Source organism: Macrosteles quadrilineatus, unplaced genomic scaffold (genome assembly GCF_028750875.1).
Source record: "Macrosteles quadrilineatus isolate MER2022 unplaced genomic scaffold, UCM_ALF_1.0 Scaffold_3__2_contigs__length_128488019, whole genome shotgun sequence".
Classification (NCBI taxonomy): Eukaryota; Metazoa; Arthropoda; class Insecta; order Hemiptera; family Cicadellidae; genus Macrosteles; species Macrosteles quadrilineatus.
In genome coordinates this window covers 42,673,449-42,692,490 of record NW_026542596.1, presented here as the reverse complement: position 1 = coordinate 42,692,490, position 19,042 = coordinate 42,673,449, and the positions used below count along the sequence as shown (strand labels likewise).

At 34.9% G+C, this 19,042-nt stretch overlaps 1 protein-coding gene across 3 annotated transcripts; it reads left to right on the top strand.

The window, feature by feature from the left end:
- The first annotated feature begins 1,828 nt into the window (after window positions 1–1,828).
- On the top strand, window positions 1,829–11,683 carry LOC128990972 (zinc finger protein 605-like). 3 transcript variants are annotated; one of them, XM_054413660.1, is made up of 5 exons: window positions 1,829–1,972; window positions 5,344–5,933; window positions 6,484–6,732; window positions 8,057–8,284; window positions 9,024–11,683. In XM_054413660.1, the coding sequence occupies exons 2-5, from the start codon at window positions 5,364–5,366 to the stop codon at window positions 9,138–9,140; spliced, it is 1,164 nt and encodes a 387-aa protein (XP_054269635.1). In that variant the 5' UTR covers window positions 1,829–1,972; window positions 5,344–5,363; the 3' UTR covers window positions 9,141–11,683. The 3 variants fall into 3 exon arrangements, with proteins under 3 accessions (XP_054269635.1, XP_054269633.1, XP_054269634.1); XM_054413658.1 differs by having other exon boundaries at window positions 8,057–8,308; XM_054413659.1 differs by lacking the exon at window positions 1,829–1,972 and adding an exon at window positions 3,681–3,698 and having other exon boundaries at window positions 8,057–8,308.
- Window positions 11,684–19,042: the final 7,359 nt, after the last annotated feature.

Below are 19,042 nucleotides of genomic sequence, written 5' to 3'. Positions count from 1 at the left end.
ACCATATTTTACAGCCAAAATGTCGTGTTATTTTCAATAATGTTACCAAACCAGTGCGCCAAAGTACGTAATATAGGCAGGTGCAAATAATTTGTTAAGATGGGTACCATTTTAGGCAAGATTTCTATGTTTGGATTTTAGACATGATAAGAGCAGATATTTCTAGGCTACATAAATATTTTATATGTGTAGAATAATATGATAAAATGTAGGCAAAAGTAGTGAAAAAGGCAGACACCAACCCGTACAATAGATATAAGATAGTTCAATAAGAAATCATTTATGAATTGCTGTGATAAAAGGATTTTCCACTGATTTCGTAATGGAACGTTATATTGCAAAACATGACATGATAAAGAAGAAAATAAATTTTAAAATCAGAAAATAACATTGCAAATACTTATTTGGTAGAATTCAATAACTCCCAGTAATAAATGTGTGTTGTTTGAAATACAATTTAAAAATGAACAGCTGTTTCATTAAAAAGTATTATTCACATGGCCAAAATGTAAACAACTCTGTGGAGGGATCTTTAAAGGCTTCTAGGGCAGGGTCCTAAGGGATTTTGCTTAGTTTTTCTTTTGATAACTCATCTACAGACCAAGACCTTTCTTTGGACACCTCTACCAAGTTTCTACCCCCAGCCGTTCTCTCAAATTAGTGGGGACAAAGTTTCCAATTAAATATTTAGATTCCCCCATGTTAATCTTATGGGAGAAACTCCAACTTTTCCAGATGGACTGTGGGGCAAAGCCCGAGGATTTTTATTACAGGAATTGGTGAAAGGGGGCGTCTACACAAAAAATACTTTATTTTGACACGTCGTTTGTAAAAATCCGTCCATTATTAACGGAGGAGTAGTGTTTTGTAGAAATCGCCTTCACGTATTAAATATAAGGATAGGTACTAAAACAGAATCTGAATCATCAAAATAAACAAATTACGTAACTGGCCTGGCCCGAAAGTAAAAATGTTTGTATATTACTGTCATAACTGTCGAAAACGTCCAAACCAGCGGTTACGGTTATTAAAGATTCGGGGCAATTACGTAATTTGTTTCTGTTTATGATCCATAGATCCATACAGTTTCTGTGTTCTGTTCTAATAAAAGGGGTAATATTGAAAGCACACGTCTCGGTCATAATAAGGAATAGGGCTGTTCGTTTAGTTCCGAATTCTGTATTGGATGTATGAAATTGTCTGGATATAAAGCAGAAGCCCGGGGTTTTATAAAGTTTGTACGTAAATAAAAATAAATATTCGCGATATCCCATAGTTTGGCAACTAGATCAGCGCTAACTAGGCCCTACTGACAGGCGAGTTCTAAAAATATCGCTAAATGCTATATTTTATGTTTTATTTAATGCCAATTTCAAATTAGATTTTTAAAAACTTCAATCCAAATTTCATCAAACTTTCATTTCTTTCTCTAATTTCAACTACCGGACTACCGGTATTTAGTGAAACTACCTACTTAAATATTACCAATAAATATAACATAGTAAAAAACCCTTGGAATGTGATAACAATTTTTAAAAAAATCATATCTATTACCTACCATTCAGGGGTTTAAATACTCAGTAACAATTTTTAGCATGGAAGACAAAAACTTATTGTAGTAAGTTTAGCTTAGCTTCGTGCCCCCTGGTGGTGGTGCCACAGGGAACCCTCTGAAATATTTGGTTGAGACTGTACCAGTTTTTTGACGTCAGTCCCCCCTCCATTATCCCCTTCGAGGGGGTCGGCTCCCCCCGCGGCCCACATTGCATATTATCAGTCGGCTGGCAGTATTTTCAGCCCGGACCCCCTTCTAGAGCCTCCCCTTGCCCTGCCATTTGCTTGAGGCACCCCATGAAGGTTGAACATCGTAGAAAAGAAAGCGAGTTTACTAATTCGATACTACGAATGTTTGTCTTTGGATTGAGTGTGACTGTGCAATCTGTGCTTATTGGATGCTAATTTGTTTTTAAAGGTAAGTTTTGTTTTTGTTTACACCTTAAAAATTAGAAATACAGTATAGTTTGTATTTAAGCAAAGAACTGACAGTTTTAAACTTCCTTGAACTTTTATTTGTACCAAAATTCATCAATCATTATTTTTCGGAATCATAAATCTAGAATTGGTTTAAGTTATCATTTTGTTAGTTATCAATTTGAGGTTAGGTAAGGCAGGCCTAGCTCTCAGAGACAATAACAATTTCATAAAATCGTGTTGAGTGTTGTGTTACACAATACCGTATTGATTAAATATAATATTAAACTATCCCAAAAAATAATTTAGAAACCTTGAATAGGCTAATCGTTTTCACTAGGCCCTACAATACTGTAAACTTAACTTTTAATAATACTTAACAAATTATAGTAACCCAACCATAAGTTACCTGGATTTTAGCGAATTTCCCATACCTATAGGGAATAAGCTATTACCTTAGTACTCATGGTAAGACCTGGACCCGGAACCAATTTTAATTTTTCGTTTCGAGGTCCCTAGAGGCCAAAAACACCATCCATACAAATTTATATATACAGTATATATATATGTGTCCGTTAGCGCGATAACTCGAGCAAAAATGATCCGATTTTGGTTAAATTTGGTACAAACGTGTAAACCCCTACGTTTATTCGAACGAGTTCGCAAACCAGCATAATCGGACCATGGGAACGGAGGTTTATGGAGGGCTTTATGGGGTATAAATGGGGTTTTCCCATTTATGACCCTTAAAACAAAAAATTTCGCAATTTATTTTTAAACCGTTTTGTAGAGCTTAAAAAAATAAATAATTTAGTACATTGAAGCGCTGTTGTATGCCTACGGTAACGGTTACGGAGAAAATTCAAAAATAGTGTTATTTAGAATTCCCATGTTATTTTTATGGAGAAAATGGAAACTGTTGTAGTTTACTTGTCTATGGATATATATTGATAAAATTTGGCAAATTTATTTATTTCATCCTACTATTGACGTACGGTCCAAAAACACTTTTTACCCTCCCCCTAGCAGCAAACCTAAGCACTCGTTAAATCTAATGTTATTAAATTGGGAATAAATAAATGTCTTATTTATGGAAATATTTTAGTAAAAATGTAATCAGACATGTTAAAATTTGCTTAGTCTGCAGGTTTCCTGTGGCGGGGGTATTTATCTTTTAGCTTATTTGATTTAAATCAGGGTATTTTCTAATTGTAGATTGGTGAATATTCATCGGAATACACCACCCCTTGTACTTTTTAATATTCGAGGTCTTATATAATTCTGGGCAAAACATTTATTCAAAATATGTAAAGGCATATTTTCCATTTTTCCACATGTCTTGATGTAAGTTTAAATTAGTTCTAACTTACTTTTCACAATCATGAAGTATATAGGCCTACCTGTACTCCTCATATCTTTACTTCGTGATGGATCCCCCCTCCCAAAATAACTTATCCATGGAGGGGTGGGGCTATAGGGGCTGCCCGCCATTGATTCTAAAAATATAAATTTAAACATTTAGGCTACCGCAATAAAATTTAATCAGAGGTTTTTGTCACAGTTTCTAAATGTAAAAAATGGCTCACCAAATAAAAAAAAAGTATGTTAAAAGTCACCAAAAAATAGCAAACTGTTGGGGAGAGGACCCCTGAACTTCCTTCACAGTGTAATACATCCCAGCCCTCCCTTTGACAAGGTCTTAGAACCGCCACTGCTAATATATTAAGGTACAATTAAATATTACGTTTGGCTTTTACAATCTAAAAATGTTCTTACTGCAATACTATATTATAAAACTGAATTGTAATTCAAAAACACATTTTAGTCGTTAAATTTATCAGGTAGAAGGGGGGGGGGGTATTCCTTCGGGGGCTGATTCTTGATTCTTGATCCTCCTGAAATGAAATCCTATGCTGCCAAGTGCTACCCTACTGTCATTGTAACTCGGTTGGTGGAGATGGGGCTTAAACATTGATTCCTATAAAAAGAACATAAATCTATTAAGTTAGGCCTTAAATTCTTTCATTAATTCGTCCTGTTAGGTATCACTTTATCTACAATCATTATAAACAAGCAAACTACAACATTTTACAATATTCTCCATAAGAATAACATGGGAATTTTAAATTTACAATTTTTTTAGTTTTCTCCGTAACCAATAACCGTACAAAAACACTTTGATATACTGAATTGTTTGTTTTCTTAAGCTCTTTAAGAAGGTTTAGAGAAAAATTGGGAAATTTTGTGTTTTGAGGATAAAACGTGAGAAAAACCAATTTTTACCCCATAAAACCCCCCATAAAACCCTGTTCCCATGGTCCGATCATGCTGGATCGCGAACTCATTCAAGTTTATCCCGCCTTACACCTTCAAACCAAATTTCATCAAAATGGGATAAAAATTACTCAAGTTATCGTGTTCACGGACACATATATATATATATATATAAATCTATATATATATATATATATCTATCTATAAATATATATATATATATATATATATACATATATAAAAATTTGAACGAATGGTGTTTTTGGCCTCTGGGGACATTAAAATGAAGAAGTAAATCGGTCCCGGGCCTAAGTCTTACCATGAGACCTACGGTAATAGCTACTTCCCTATAGGGAAATTCGATAAAAACAACAAATTAACAAATTATAGCTACACAAAACAACGATAAATGCACAAATTTAAGTAACAATCATGCTAACACGATCCGTCATAGCGACACAAAACAACGATAAATACACAAATTTAAGATACAACCATACTAACACGATCCGTCTTAGGGGTTATGTTTACACAAACTCAAATAGTAAATAAATGTACTCAATGTGTTTCATAGGATTGAAATATAAATAACAGCAATTAAATTATACAGCTGATCAAAATGTAAACAATTATGTTCTTCATAAGGATAACATGGGAACTTTAACAGCCACTGGGGCAAAGCCCAAGGGACTTTTTCAAAAAAGTAAGGCCAGTTTGCAAATCTACGCGACACGCTCTTTCCAATGAGACGTCAATGGATAAAATCTGTTAAGAAATGGCGGAGGAGTTCAACCGACAAAGTTTCATGTAGCGTATTAATTATATAGATTGACTTAATTTTTTTTTGTTCAGTTCATTTATTTTATGAAATGTAACTTAACAAATCGCCATAATTATATCAAGATTTGATTACTACTATTTTGTTAAATTGAGCTATTAGGCATATTTTCTTATTTATTTATGTTCTTTTTGTAAACAAATATTTTTGGTTAAACAAATTTTCAGGATTTTATTTTCTATAGCCTACTAACTTAAATGCATTGTATGCCCTACCACAATACAGTTACAAATATTTAACCACCCATTTAACTTTTTCAGGGTATACCGAACATCGTAAAATGAATCAAAAGTCATTCCACCTACGCTGGAATAACCACCTTCAAAATCTGCAGAGTCTATTTGAAAATCTCTACAATGAGCAGAGTCTAGTAGATGTCACAATATCTTGTACTGACGGTCAGCTGTATGGCCACAAACTGGTATTATCTGCATGCAGTCCATATTTTGAAAAGGTCTTCAAAGAAAATCCGTGCAAACATCCCACAATCATACTAAAAGGAATAAAGAGTAGGGAAATGCAAATAATTTTACAGTATATGTACGTAGGAGCTGTAGATGTAGGCGAGGACGAGCTGGAATTGTTATTAGACACAGCGACAGAACTGCAGGTCAAAGGTTTAGTACAAAACACAGGGGAACAACAGAATACCAAAGAAAAAAATACCAAGTCAACCAAAGAATCGTTCACTAGTAGAGAGCCAAGTCCTGTGCATCACAATGGCGAGGAGTTGAAGTGGCAAGCAGAGTTGGTGGCTACGTCGTCAAGTAAGAGAAAGAATAAAGAATCTGATAGGCAGCGTGAACAAGTGGAAAGACCTACAGAGGAAACTTCAGACAGTGATAGTACGGTGAGTTATTTGAATCGATTTTTTTCCTCTCTTTGATTGGGATATCTTCTGTAATTGATTTAAGCTCTATTTTTTATGATGGCTGGCAGCTTAAAGCTGTAAGTGCTTTCAGTAATTCCTACTAATAATGGATAGTAAGCTATATAGGCCCAGTCGTGAAGAGTGGTGGTCATGGTAAGGTCTAGGTGTGGGATCATTAGATTATTCACTAGTTTTACATAGATTATGGTTTACATGCCCTAGAAGCTTAATATATAGCATCTGTTCAAATCATATGTTTTTGCCCCCAAGGTGCAGCAAACCTTCAGACTAAGTCTATACCTTTTCATTTGGTTTATTGAGTCTACTCAAACTGGCTTGAAACTAAATTAATGCTAGATTATTATTGAGAATGAATCATTTTTGACTCTATAAAATTTAGGTTTGCTGCTTTGAGGAGAACAAAAATTTATCAAAAACCTCTCCAAAATTTGTTCTTAATACTTGTATGTGAAGGTTAGGTTTAACTGATTACCATCGATTTAACTTATTGTTTTTTCCCTTTCTTTAGATGCAAATTAAAGTTGAACCAACATGTGTGATCCAGGACGTGAAAGAAAACGCAAATGAAGAGTTTCTAGATTTTGAGGAAGTGAGTGGTAGTGAACTCATCAAAACTGAAAGTGTAGAAGAGTCTCAAGAGGAAATGCAGTTTGAAGCTAGTGAAGTGAATAGGACTGAAAGTGACGAAGCAGTTTATTTCTGTCATATTTGTATACGGAGTTTCCAGAACAAGGCAACATACCATCGACATATGCTGGTAAATATTTGTTTTCATCCAATTTAATTTATGTTAATGTTTTCTCAATAGGTACTACGGTATATAGGTGGTAGAAAACCATTGCACCCCAAAGGACCTGTCCTGTGACGAAGTAGTCTTGATTGTCTGTCCTTTAACAGCTAAAGCAAGGTTTTTTTTATTTATCAATTATCAGTCATTAAGATGGGGATGCCACTTAGGTGTGTATTTTAACCCAAATATGAGTGAAGGATGAGTGTAGAATGGTGTGAGATGATCTGTGTAGCTTTGTTACTGACTAAGATCAGCTGTTTCATTAGCCAGGATTATTTATTTAAAGCCCAATGATCAGGAACAGCTGGGTCCAGTTTCGAGCCATCAAAAAGCTACCTACTGACTTTTCTCAGGATCGAACCGGCGACCTTTTGACTAGTAGGCGAGCACTATAACCACTCAGCTACCCAGCCAGTTCATAATTTAAAAGTTTAAAGGTTGAGGGCTGAAAAAAATAATCATTAAGTGCTATACAATTGTGAAAACAATCAAAATGTATTTACTGAATATAAAATTAGCGTACTAAATAAAAAAAAACAAAAAAAAACAAAACATCTCTTGTGTCAAAAAAATCACAACAAAATAAGTAAAATATAATCAAAATAGGCTAATAATTTAGATTTCTCTGCTAAAACAATACATCATCACTAAGCCTCAGATCTTTGTTTGCATGATAACATTAGTGACAACAACAAAGATAGATGTAGACAAGAACAGTCGACAGACTGTGTGGTATTTTAAATTTATATTGATATGCAGCGTTCGAAAGCAAACCTACTGTAAAGTAAGTAGGTACCTAAAGCACGAACACAATCTTCTGGGTAAAGGCCCTACAGTCAGAGGCAATGAAACTAATTGTCCATTACACAAACAGTCATGCCACATGTATTTCTTGTATTTCACGTTATTGTGTTAATGTAGTTTCATTGTATTTGATCGTTGATAGGGAAGATTGGATAACGAAAAATCAGATTAATTAAGACACTTTTGTCTTTACAAAACATTAGTATTTGTAGTGTTTTACCATTGACTATTGGATAATAGTCAAAGGGTTTACTAACCAGAATATAAGATAGGATTTATGTAAGTAAATAAATTTAAATCTTGATTAATAGTTTGGTCTTTGAATCACAACCAGTTTTTGCTACATTTGGTAACCGTACACCTACTGTCTTTATATCACTACAACTATTTGGTTTCATACATATTTGGGTTATTCATAAACCATGTCCACAAATTGTATAATTGATCCTACCCAATTCACTGACGATATGATTCTTGTTTTATTCAGACGCACGCAGGGGTAAAGCCACACAGTTGTTCGTTCTGCGATCAGTCGTTCCTGCGGTTGTCACACCTACAGCGGCACATCCGTGTGCACACTGGTGAGAGGCCTTACTCGTGCTCACGCTGTCCCAAGCAGTTTGCACGGTCCGACAAGCTGCGGCAACATTACATAATTCAACACAGCGATGTTGCGGCAGCAAGAATACCCAAACCCCGTGGTCGACCAAGAAAGGTGAGTCGTGGACGACCAAGAAAGGTAAGTTTAACGTAAAAATCGAAAAACATAATTTTAAGCCTACCTATTAATATATTTCCTGTTCATGCATAATTTTTCAGAAATTCAGGATGCAACATATAGCACAAGGCACAGTGCCTAGGTTTTGATTTTTTGAGGAGAGCAGACTTAGCTAAATGGTATAGTAGCAAAGTATTGTGTTTCTTGCGCTAGAGTGTGGACTCTTTCCCATTCATGTAAGTCTGATTCCTCACCAAAATCCTTTATCCGCATCGTGTGAAAGAGGCGTAAGGGATATAACCTAGAGCTCCAAGGGCCTAACTTTGAAGAGTTTTGTTGGTTAGCAAGCTTATACAGAAAGGAAAGAGTTTACCTGGCCCAAGAAACAGAATGCTTAAAATTACCTTACACCATTTACCAAACATAAAAATTAGATACATTTCAAAACTGTTGCGGACAGTGTTTTCTGCCAAGGAAGGACTGCATTCATTCTTATACATGTAGGATACAACTTAATAAACTGTATGCCATTTTCTGGTTAGTCTGTTATTATAGCAAAAATTTGAGCTATTAGTTATTGATGCTATCTAACATTAGGTTGTGATTAGTAACAAAACTAAAGTTTGACAAAATAATAAATAAAATTTCCAATGTGTAGAAGACACAATGCAAATAAAATGAAATTAATTGATCATAGAAACAATACAATATCCTAAACATTGTGTCCTTTTGGCAGAACCACAACAGCTACGGACCTCCGATGGGTACCTTGGACCCCCTGGTATATCCTGTGATGTCTGGCATCGGTTCGGTACTCAGCATAAACCCCGTTCCTGTCACCAACACTGTCTGATATCCAGGGCTACGGCGGCCCAGCAGTCGTCGACCTTCACAGTTACAATAGTCTAGTCTATCAGTGAACAGCTGACATCACTTGAACACGTTTGTACTTGCAAGATTGAATAATGTAATTATTGTGTGTCTTTTGGTGTAAAGAGGGTGTGTATCTAATTTTGTTAGTGAATGCAGTTGGTCTATAAGGATTATGTATCAAAGTTCAGTGTATCACAAGCTGTAAGCAGCTTATTGCTTGTGAAAGCAGAGACAACAAGCTGCTGGCTGCAAATACTTGCTAGTAACCGTTACTGCATACTTACACTTACCTTGTCTATTGAGCTACTTTCCTTGGTAACTATTATAATGTATGCTAACCAAGGAATGAACATTAGACTAGATAAATAGTAACTGGAACTGGCAAGTATTTGCAGCCACTAGCTTAAAGTGTCTCTACTCTCCCCGTCTATAAGCTGCTTTAGAATTTAATAACTATTCTCAATTCCACATTCACCATGCAGTAAAATATTTCCATTAGTCATATAACTGAATTTAAAATGTCAGTTCTAGCAACGCTACATAGTTGTGTGTAACTGATGTGGACAAGTTACAGCAATAAGTGGTGGCATGGCTGTTGGATCTCGGTGACAGTGATTATTTCCCGTTTGGCTTGCTCTAACGACTCACTGTGCAGCTCTGCCAACCACTCCGCCAGGCTGTTCCATGTACCCTGGATGGATTAATGACCCTTTGCCGAACCAAGTTGTCAGCAATAGTGGTTATTAACGATTAGGCCTATAGCCCTGGTGTGGATTAACGTCCGTACTACGACTATCGGCAGTACTATCCTGACCAATTATAATAATTAGACCAATTCATTAATACCACAGCAAAAATGTGGTTCGGACTCCACTCTAAAACTGCAGGTCTCTTATTAGCTTTATGGGCTATTAATTAACAGCTGTGTCTAAGGAATATGTTGGCCAGGACGTGATTGAGTTATGCGAACGAGCTCATCTTGAAAATGAACGAGCATTTGACATAAAACCATATTATGACAGGACAACGTCTGTCGGGCCAGTTAGTTTTTCATAAAAAGAGCTTTTTGGTATGTATGGAATGTCTTGTTGTATCAATAGTCAATAATAAAGAATCAATATAAGTTAATGGCTATTTGGATTAAAGCTATTGAAATATGAACTGTACATTTGAAATTTTAATTTTGCAATGTGTGCACAAGGGTTACCGTTATTGTTTTTAAACTGTTGTTTTTACTTAATTCTACTATCTGTAGCTTAGTCAAACATTTTCTACCACATAGTTTTAAATGTAGCACAGTTTTTGTGTGGACTTAGTTTTGTTCACAAAATAAGGTGTTTTTTTTTGCCTTACCATTGACCAAAACTATTGGTTATTGTGTGTTATATTTTAGTGTTTGTTATTTTATGTAATCTGTTTTCAAAATTAAGTTTTTGTCTTGTTTCATCTTGTAATAGTATGAAGGATGCAGGTTTAATTCTAAGGAAAGATAGAAATAATTGTTTTAAAGTAGATATAGAACCAACAGTTAAAAAATTATGTTCCTGACTAGTGTTACCTTTATCAGCAAGTTACAAATGAGTATTTGCTTAGATTACAAAGGAGTGACATGACAATTTTTATATTAAACTACCCATTACTATAGTATGTATGATGGAACCTGTTTCATGCTTTTACACTATTGAACATATTTGATCACTAAATTCTTTGTAATTATTATATTTTTGTTCTATACTTTGTTCATTGTCAGTTTTTGAATTCCCCAAGCTGATTTCAATGGTATCAGCATATAATATGGTAAACTGTTCAACAAATGTTTTTCTTTGTGAACTAATAAATATTTAAAATCATTCGGAGATTCTCTCCAAATATTATTATTCATGTTTGGAATTGGTGATCCATGTAATTTTATAATATAATTTTTGCATACTTTAATAATATGATCAATTATCAGTTTTTACTTACCGCTTGGTTTGTGAACTACCTACCTTAAGTGTTACAGACTTAAAGAAATATTACAAGACTTTTTACACTCCGAAATATGGAAGGAAAACTATGAGATTTAGTGTCAATGGCATGTCATATTAAAACAATTTTTCAACAATGAACCATACATATACATTCTTCTTGATAATGTTTCTGTAAAAATTGAAATATCATATAAGGTATACTTTACAAATTTATTAATTAATATTCACTATTTATTAATGTTGGTTTTCATGCCAGTAGTATATATAAAGCATATCATAATCCAACAAAGCTATTTAAAATATATCTTACCTATGTTAACTTTTGAGAACACTACAATAAGTTGCATTTTCATTGTTCCTAAGTACAGGTAGTTTAATGTGAATTATGAATTAATTAATGTTTTGGATGTCAATTATTAACCTGTCGTGAAGCTTCATAACTTTACCATACACAATTTTAAGTTCATAATAATTTTCTTATACGTAGAATATTATTTTGTTCTTAGGTTTGACTGTTTTTGTTGAATTTTTTTACAATATAATTATTGTTTCATACGTGTACTGTAACTAAATGTTTTGTTGTAAATAATAAATTCAAATATTTTATAGATTTGTGTTATGTTTTTCTTACCCATTGATCATTAATTTATGATTAATTTGATGGTTGAGACAAGGCTATCATATTAAGATTTATAGGTAATCCTTGTTATGTGTAGTTGTTTAAGCAATGTTTGCATACACTTGATTCAAAGGTAAAATAAATTCACACATATTATATAGGTGTTTAATAAGGAATAAATTTTGTTAGAAGTTATCTACAGTATTCGTTGTCGAAAAGAGTAATATTTTTAACTCACTTTAATGTGGTTTGGCTATATAAAGAATTTAGCAGATGACACTTTCTTGTGTGTAGTAAAAACCATCTTTGAAATAGAATGTTTATGCATCTATACTTTTGCAGTTGGAGCCTCACGAGTTTATTAATTTAAGTATGCTAATATCCATCTTTTTAATGAATTTTTTATTGGGGACAAGCGGTATTAATTAGTAAAATGTGACAAAACATATGAAAAAAGGCAGTGGTGACTCTCGTATCCCGTCAGCTTCCACCAAAGTATTGTTTATTGTAGGAGGTCTACCCCAGCAACAATACTGGTAAACCCGGAAATGTAGCTAGTATTTTCTAAGCTTACTTTTCAAGCTTTGTCTTGTATTAGGCAATAAGTCTATTGTCTATTTTTCAAGCTTCATCTCATGTTATACAGGGTGGCGCAGAGAAATGGGGAATTTCGAAATAATCATAATAAACCAAGAAAATCGTACAACAAAGTCTTAGATGGTGAAAATGTGTTGGTGAAGTGTGGAAAATACATAAGAATTGAAAATAGGAATATTGTTAAAAATCACACTTTAAATTTAACATCAGTTAAGTGCTGTCTTTTGGGCCTATTCGTTCAATCGATTTTGAAGACTAGCATTGTGCGACGCAATGTGTCCTCTGGGATGTTGGCGACGTAATCTTCGATCTGAGTCTTGAGCTCAATAACATTTCTTGGCCTAGTCAGGTACACAACGCTCTTTAGATGTTCCCATCGAAAGAAGTCACACACTTGAGAGGTTTGGAGGCCAAACGACGTTAGCGTTCCTTGAAATGATGCGCTCCCCAAACTAACGTCTCCATGCAGCCATTGACAGATTGGTAGTGTGTGAACTTGTTGTTGAAACCAGGTTTGCAGGATTTCAATTTCTAGAAAAGCATGAAGCCGTGGAGCAAAAAATGTCTTCAGCATATGAATGTAACGTTGAGATATAACAGTTGCTGTGGAACCATCTTCATCCTCAAAAAAGTAAGGTCCAACATCAACACCAAGACAAGACAGTGCCCACCATACAGTAACTTTGGGACTGTGTAGCGGACGTTGATGAAGTTCAGTGGGTTTTCGTTAAGCCCAGTAACGCATGTTCTGCTTATTGACATGTCCATTTAAATGAAATTAACAGACTTTCAAACATTTGCAGCTTTTGCACTGTAACCATTTTTGTAGTATGCTCTCACGGCGACTGCAGGCTCCGCACCACTCCACTGCTCCATCTCAACTAAATGTCCATTAGTACTTGGCGTAATGACTCTCGTTTCTCACTACTACAAGACATACAGGTGTACCAACAATGACTTGAAAATTTCCCGTTTCTCTGCGCCACCCTGTACAATACCCCTTTAGTTTATTTATCAAGCTTCATCTCGTGTTAAACTATACCCCTTTAAGGCGGGGACACACTTGTCATACACCCTTCCGATCCGACTCCGATCCGATTTGCGGGAATCAAGTAGGATCGGTGCGGGATCGGAGGGGGTGAACACACATGTCATACACACTTCCGACCCATCACCGATTTCCTGCACCAGGTCGATTGTACTTCCAAAACTCGTCAGTTGTTAGCTACGTGCAGAAGGTGAAACATGTTCAAAAACTTTGGACTTCGGGATTTAGCCATGATGGCGGTTTGTCTGGATGAAGAGGAAGAAAGTCATACATCTCTGGAGGACAGTGGGAAACGGAGAATTTGGGTCCATTCTGCATGGAAGGAAAGATCCTCAGAAGGAGAGTTTTCCACGATCATGCCTCATCTGTTGGACGACGAGACGAAATTTTACCATTATTTTCGAATGTCAAAGTCAACGTTCAATCAGTTGGAGCTCGAACTTAGAGAAACAATAACCAAGCAAGACTCGTACTTCAGACAACCGATCAGTCCTACACAGCGTTTGGCTGTTTTTTTGAGGTAAGTTAGGTGGTTTACTTAAGTGCCTATCTTATATAATAAACACTTTGGTTTTTATCGCTCGAGTTCGTTTGGCTCTTCTAGCCGTCCAATTTTCATTATAGAGGTCTTATTGGAGGTATGCACGCACAAATTTCACATTAAACATCAACTTATATTTATATTAAACCATTATTCTTAAACCCTTAAGAATAAAGGGTGATTTCAAAAACCAAAATTGAAGGTAACACAAAAATTAAACATTGGAAGGAAAACATGAACCAATTTATTTTTTGCCTTGTATTTTATGAATTTATTAACTACTAAAAAACAAGAACATCAACGTTTTTAGCGGGTAACAATCTAAAGAATTCACAAATTTTGGGAAAAACTATTTTAATGAATTTCAACAATACATGGTAAACAAAGAAATGAAGGTAAAAAGTGTTTTTTTACCATTCAACTCGATCAAATTTGTCGGGACCACGTAAAGTTGGCAGTTGGTGGCAGCCAATCACAAGACAAGGCTAGGGCGACGTTGACACATCGCCCTTGACAACACTAATTAAAATATACTAAGCAATATTTTCAAATCAGCTGTTTAAAATTGAATTGAATTCAAAATAGAAGTTTAAACACAATCAAAATAAAAAATTTGTACAAGCAACTAGTCTAGAAAAAAACCCGTCCTGCATCCGACAAACGAATAGACTGCAGTGTCGGTGCGTGATCGGAACCAAAATCAAAATAGGAGTAGGATCGGAGTATGACATGACGCGTGTCGGAGAGGTGTGAACAACCGTGTTCAATGTTATGTACCATTCCCCTCTCCGACAGTCGTACCGCAGTATGATCGGAGTCGGATCGGAAGGGTGTATGACAAGTGTGTCCCCGCCTTTAGTCTATTTATCAAGCTTCATCTCGTGTTAAAACTAAACCCCTTGTTTCTATTTTTCAAGCTTCATCTAATGTTAAACTATACCCCTTTAGTCTATATATCAAGCTTCATCTCGTGTTGAATTATACCCCTTTTGTCTATTTTTCAAGCTTCATCTTATGTCAGGCAATAAGTCTTGCTACGCACCATAAAGCTTTCTATAGGCTATTCATTAACTTAGGCCCACAAAATTCCTTCGGCTATTAAGTTAGCCCACATTGAACTCCAAGTCATTTCTTTCTTAATAAAGATAATTCCTAATTTGTGTTTTATTTCTGTCTAATGAGGTAAGTCTTTATCTTAATCTTATAATAGGCCTATATGAATTATTGAATAAAGAGATTTGGTATGTTACAATATATAATTTATTAATGAAATACAAATATAAGATAAGTTATTGGTTGAATTAGCTACAGGGTTAACAATGGTAAATTTTCAAAATGGTGGGGTTTCCAAAGTGGATGATATTATTCTAGGCTTATTGGGTTGGTTTCTTCTAAAGTACTAATTAATATTTAAATACGCTATGAGCTCTTAATCTCAGGGAGGGGTGGTCGTGCCGGTTCGAATGATATATTAGGCTTCTTTAAAATGCAAATAATTTAATTTAGTTATTGTTCTGAAATAAGTTAAGCTAGGTTCATGATGCTATTAATATAGGCTAATAATGTTAATGTCCAAAGAAAGATTCCAAATGGTTTCACTGAATTTAATGAAATAAAATAGAATTTGAAGATTAAATTTTGAATAAAAGTTCAATTTGAAATATGTATATCTTGATGAGTTGAGTTTTGGGCCTAGTAGGCTATACTGATTAAATGTCCAATGAAGATTAAATTTGTCCTTAGTTAAGTAAGATGGATGATGGTTACCAAATTTGGAGTGTCTGTCTTCTTATAAATTGGTACTCTTCAATGCACTTGTCCAATACTTTTGGATGATAAGAAATTTAAAATATATGTTTTACTTTGGGATTATAAATTTTAGTTTAAATCAAACACAATTTCCAATAGAATGATGTTCACACTGTGAAGAGTTGGCAGGATCTGGGGAGAGGCAATGGTAGAAGCTCAGGAAGTCCATGTCCATTGTTGAAGTGATGTACAGCTGGTTAATTTACATGAATGACACTTGCCACAGTAATTTTGATTTTCTTTGGATAATTTTGAAAAATAATACTATATTTAAGATGTTATTACTATATTGTAATTTTCTTACAATTATATATTATTCTAAATAAATGACTATTGTTGGTTTTTGATGAGTACAGGATAGGTATGGAGAGAATTTGCATAAATATTATATTCTAACATAAAATAGGATGATGTTTCTGTGGGGTGATGGGATATTATATAACATTGAACAAAATTGGATAAAATAACACATTAACAAGGAGGAACATATTAAATAACTGATAACACATTATCAGGGGCATTAACAGACATTATGAGAGAAAATATACAAAATAAAAGAGAAATTAATGTTAATGATGAATGAATGACATGTAATATTACAGTCTACTGTCTATTTTTCAAGCTTCATCGATCTCATGATAGGCAGTAAGATTATTGTCTATTTCAAGCTTCACATCTCATGTTAGGCATGGTTTTTATTTATTGACTAGCTGGCCCGACAGACGTCGTCCTGTCCTAATGTGGTTTTATGTCAAAAGCTCATTCAAGATGAGCTCGTTCGCATGGCTCAATCACGTCCTGGTTGAAGTTCGTTCGCTACGCTCACTCACCTTTTAGTTGCAAATTAGTTGTTGTCATAAATTAAAAAAAATAAAAGTGCTGCACCCTGTTGGTAAACCTATTAACTTTTTAATACTATTGAACATCACAGAATCAAATTTATTAGTGGAACCAGCTGTTAAGATTCTTTGATTCAATTTAAATATGAGTACTCATTAGGTTAACATGGGAAACTCCAGAGCCACTGGGGCGGAGCCCTTTTTGACGGATCTGCACCAAACTTCACACAAACCATCCTTGAATAATGCTTAATAATGCCTGAAAGTTTCATTACAATCAGTCAAGCGGTTTCGGAGTCCATAAAGGACAAACAAACATACATTGGATTTTATATAAATAGATTTATGTTGAGTTACAGCCTATAATCAACAATCACACCAAATTGTTAACTCTGTGAATATTTCATTTCCAATGGTTTAAGGCCCGGGCCAGTTTCCAGGTAGACGGATGGTCAGGAGACAGTTTCCATCACACAGAGTATAGAAACTTGTTCAGTTATGTTACCTTTGAGAAATATACTTTATTGACTTCTGGTCCAAATGGGATGTCTACTTCAACCTCAAATATAATGTTAGTGATGAAGAATCTGAGGAATTAATGCAAATACCTCAAAAATAAAATGCTCTTGAATAAAAAAGTTGGAAAATAAAATACTGAGCAATTTTACACAAGATAAGACACAGCATGTTAAAACTCATTGTATATTTTTTCACCACACACTTTCATTATCGGTTATATTATTTTTACAGGTTTATGTACAACTTATTTTAATTGACAAAATACATTACCAAGTTAAAAAGTTAAAGTAAAATTACACAAGTTCTAAGAATATGCTGAAAGTATGTAAACACAAATTTATTATATTTTTTTTAATATATAGTTAAACGTTTTAAATAATATAAACTGGGCTATCCGTTTTATTTAGTAGTCCATAAAGACTAGTCCACACTTGGAAACTGAGTTGGCCAACAGTCTGTCAACACAGTTTCGGATACAAGTTTACGATTTGTTTTGCCTCCACACCCACACTAGCCAGCTTGTGTTAATCGGTATGGCGACTGAAGAGGACGTAATTTTGTCCTGTGCGTGCTTTTTACTTCTTAACTATGTGGGTGATGTACCGAGGAAGAGACAATTGTGGACCTGTAAGTTTATCTAGGAAGGTTTGTAGTGTTTGTACTATTGTCAAAACATCAGAACTTTGATTAGAAGATGGCGCAGGATTAAGAAACTTTACAAGAATGACTCTTTTAAATACTTAAATATTTTTTTATGAAATGGTGACCATACATAGTAGGTAACAAGCCAAGTATGAATGGAGATGAGTGAAGGATGAGTGGCACGATCTTGTAGTCTTGTTAGTGACTAAGGCCAACACTCCTTAGACACAGCTGTTAATTAATAGCATAGACAAAAAGAAATAAATATAGACTGTCAGCTGTGCTGCGGTTAGCGTATATTCCGGCGCCGACCGCTAGGGGTAATGTGTAGTTATGGCGCACACCGCTGCATCATCAAGCGCTAGCGACCGTTTCCATAACAACTTGGTAGTTGGGAGTAGTGTTGCCAACTTTGGAGAAATTCCCCGGAATTGGTGTTTACTGACTTTTTTAGTATTAATCAATAAAATAATGAAAAATGCCATATTTTATTGTATTTTTTTAAACGTATATTTTTTATACTTTTGTAGTTTCATTACAATGATTCAAAGTTTTTCTTTGTTAATCCATAATTTTAGGAAGTGGTTTATTGGAAGGTTTTGTTTTATATTTGCAAGGTCAAAAACTAATTAACCAGGGTGTCTAGTATGCGGGGAAAACGGGAAAGTCAGGTATTAGTATTGAATTTCAAAATGGTCTTGAAAAGTTGGGATTTAGTCTTTATTTTTATATCAAAGTCGGGAAGTTTAATGATTTTATCTCGATCGCACTAGACAACGATCACGTTTCCGTGACGGCGCAAAACGATGATGATGTCTACACGACCGCGGGAGATGTCCTTAAACCGCGACTGTGCTATTTATGCTATAATAGATGTCGTTTTCGAGACCGCGGGAAAAATGATCACGTCTTTTCTGCGATCGCGCAAGACGATAATGTCTACATGGCCGCTGAAGATGTTCACAATTTTGCCGCAATCGTCGACGACGATGACGTTTCGTGACCACGGCATTCAATGATGATGTCTACACAACCGCGGAAGATGTTCATGATTTTGACGCGATAGCAGAAGACGACACTAGCGATATAGTAATCATTTCATTTGCAAGAGTGGTAGTGCTGGTAACAGCTGGCGAGTATTCGTGGTCGACACCGAATCGAATACCGATGACCGATATCGAACGGCGATAACGCTCTAGCGGCAGATCGCAAAACCTTTCTTTGACAGTCTATATTTACCCTATTGTCTATGTTAATAGCCCATACAGCTAATACCTACAGTTTATAGTGGAATCCGA

Coding starts and splice junctions, on each gene's coding strand:
- LOC128990972 (XM_054413658.1), top strand. CDS start 5,364: ATGAATCAAAAGTCATTCCACCTACGCTGGAATAACCACCTTCAAAAT. Junction 6,733..8,056: donor CATACCATCGACATATGCTG/GTAAATATTTGT, acceptor TGTTTTATTCAG/ACGCACGCAGGGGTAAAGCC. Junction 8,309..9,023: donor GTCGTGGACGACCAAGAAAG/GTAAGTTTAACG, acceptor TCCTTTTGGCAG/AACCACAACAGCTACGGACC.